Genomic DNA, 1,946 nt, shown 5'->3' on the forward strand with positions numbered 1-1,946 from the left:
TATTTTCCCTATTGTACAGATGAGAAAACTGAAACTCAGAGAGGTTAAATAACATTCCCACACTAACACAGCTAGTTAGTGGTGAGGTCCCAGCTTGGAACCTTGGCAGTCTGATGCCAGAACCTGTGTGCTTTAACACAAAATACACTGTCCCTAGAATGTAATCTTCCTTTTTTTTTTTTTTAAAGATTTTATTTATTTATTTGACAGACAGAGATCACAAGCAGGCAGAGAGGCAGGCAGAGAGAGGAAGGGAAGCAGGCTCCCCGATGAGCCAAGAGCCCGATGTGGGGCTCGATCCCAGGACCCTGGGATCATGACCTGAGCTGAAGGCAGAGGCTTTAACCCACTGAGCCACCCAGGCACCCCTAGAATGTAACTTCCTAAAGACACACTTTTGAATTTCCGAAGCTTTAGCATATGGAAGGCCAGTCAACAAATATCTCCCAAGTAACTGTTTCATTATTTAGAGCATCTTAAGGTTGCAGAGAGACCAAATTGTATATATTTCTTTTCTGTTTTTACTACTGCTCTAGTAATGCTTCCAAACCAACCACACGACCAAGTAGAGAAGACCTTCTCTGTGAAAGAGTCCTACCTACAAAGGACTTCCACAGTGAGACCAATCTTCAGATTGCTGCCTTGGCTAAAGCAGAACCAAATCCAGTGAGAGCCCCTGGGTGTTCCCCCTCATTTCGGGTGGTCCCCTTGCTCCTCATACCAGGGCACTGGAGAAATATGGAAGGGGCAAACCTGAGCCAAGAGATTGCGTTCGAACTCTTGGGCCTCACCAGAGACCCCCAGCTCCAGAAGTTGCTCTTCACCGTGTTCCTGGGCACGCACACCATCACTGTGCTGGGGAACCTGATCATGTTCCTCCTGATCCACGTTAAGTGCTCTGCACACACCCATGTACTCCCTCCTGAAGAGCCTCTCCTTCTTGGACTTCTACTACTCCTCCACGGTTGTCCCGCAGACCCTGGTGAACTTCTCAGCCAAGAGGAAGGTGATCTCTTATTTTGGCTGCATGGCCCAGATGTTCTATGAGAGTTTCGCCACCAGTGAGTGCTCTCTCATTGCCACCTTGGCCTATGACCGCTATGCCGCCATTTGTAACCCCTGCCCTTCCCACTCGCCATGCCACCTGAGATCTGTGTCTCTTTGATTGTGGGCTTCTATGGTGCAGGGTTTCTCATTTCTCTTATCCATACAAGCTGTATCTTTAGTCTGAAATTCTGTGGTGCTCACATGGTCACTCACTTCTGTGCCGGACCACCTGTCTTGTCTCGTCTTGTGAGGACACCACACTGTGTGAGATCCTGCTCTTCCTTTTTGCTGGTTTCAACCTTTTGAGCTGCACTCTCACCACCTTGGTCTCCTACCTCTTAATCCTCATTTCCATCCTGAGAATGAACTCAGTCCATGGCAGGTTAAAGGCCTTTTCCACCCACGCTTCCCACCTCACTGCTGTTTGCCTCTTCTATGGTACAACACTTGTTATGTACCGCACCCCAGGTCCAGATACTCATTGACCCAAGACCACACAGTTGCTGTGATCTACACAGTGATAATCCCAATGCTGAACCCCCTTATTTATTCCTTGAGAAACAAGAATGTGAAGGAAGCTCTAAGAAAGGTTTGGGGCAGGAAAATAATGGAATAATGGAATACTACATATCTTTAGAAAGCCAAAGGAGGGGCACCCAGGTGGCTCAGTCAGTTAAGCATCTGTCTTTGGCTCAGGTCATGATCACAGGGCCCCGGGATTGAGCCCCACATCGGGTCCCTGCTCAGTGGGGAGTCTGCTTGAGTTTCAGTTTTCCCTTTTGTAAAATAGGAAAACTAATAATTGTAGCAATACAGTTGTTGCTAGGAGAATTGAGTTGATGCAGGCAAAGCACTCAGAAGGGTGCCTGGTTCAGAGCAAGCACTTAATAAACATGAGC

At 47.7% G+C, this 1,946-nt stretch overlaps 1 protein-coding gene across 1 annotated transcript; it reads left to right on the top strand.

The window, feature by feature from the left end:
* Positions 1-675: 675 nt before the first annotated feature.
* LOC125103785 (olfactory receptor 5AU1) lies at positions 676-1,663 on the top strand. Its single transcript, XM_053447857.1, is given in 5 exon segments — positions 676-890; positions 892-1,121; positions 1,124-1,285; positions 1,288-1,503; positions 1,506-1,663. Coding segments are annotated over 5 exon segments (918 nt in total). The 5' UTR covers positions 676-738.
* Positions 1,664-1,946: the final 283 nt, after the last annotated feature.

The sequence above is a fragment of the Lutra lutra genome, chromosome 7 (genome assembly GCF_902655055.1).
Source record: "Lutra lutra chromosome 7, mLutLut1.2, whole genome shotgun sequence".
Classification (NCBI taxonomy): Eukaryota; Metazoa; Chordata; class Mammalia; order Carnivora; family Mustelidae; genus Lutra; species Lutra lutra.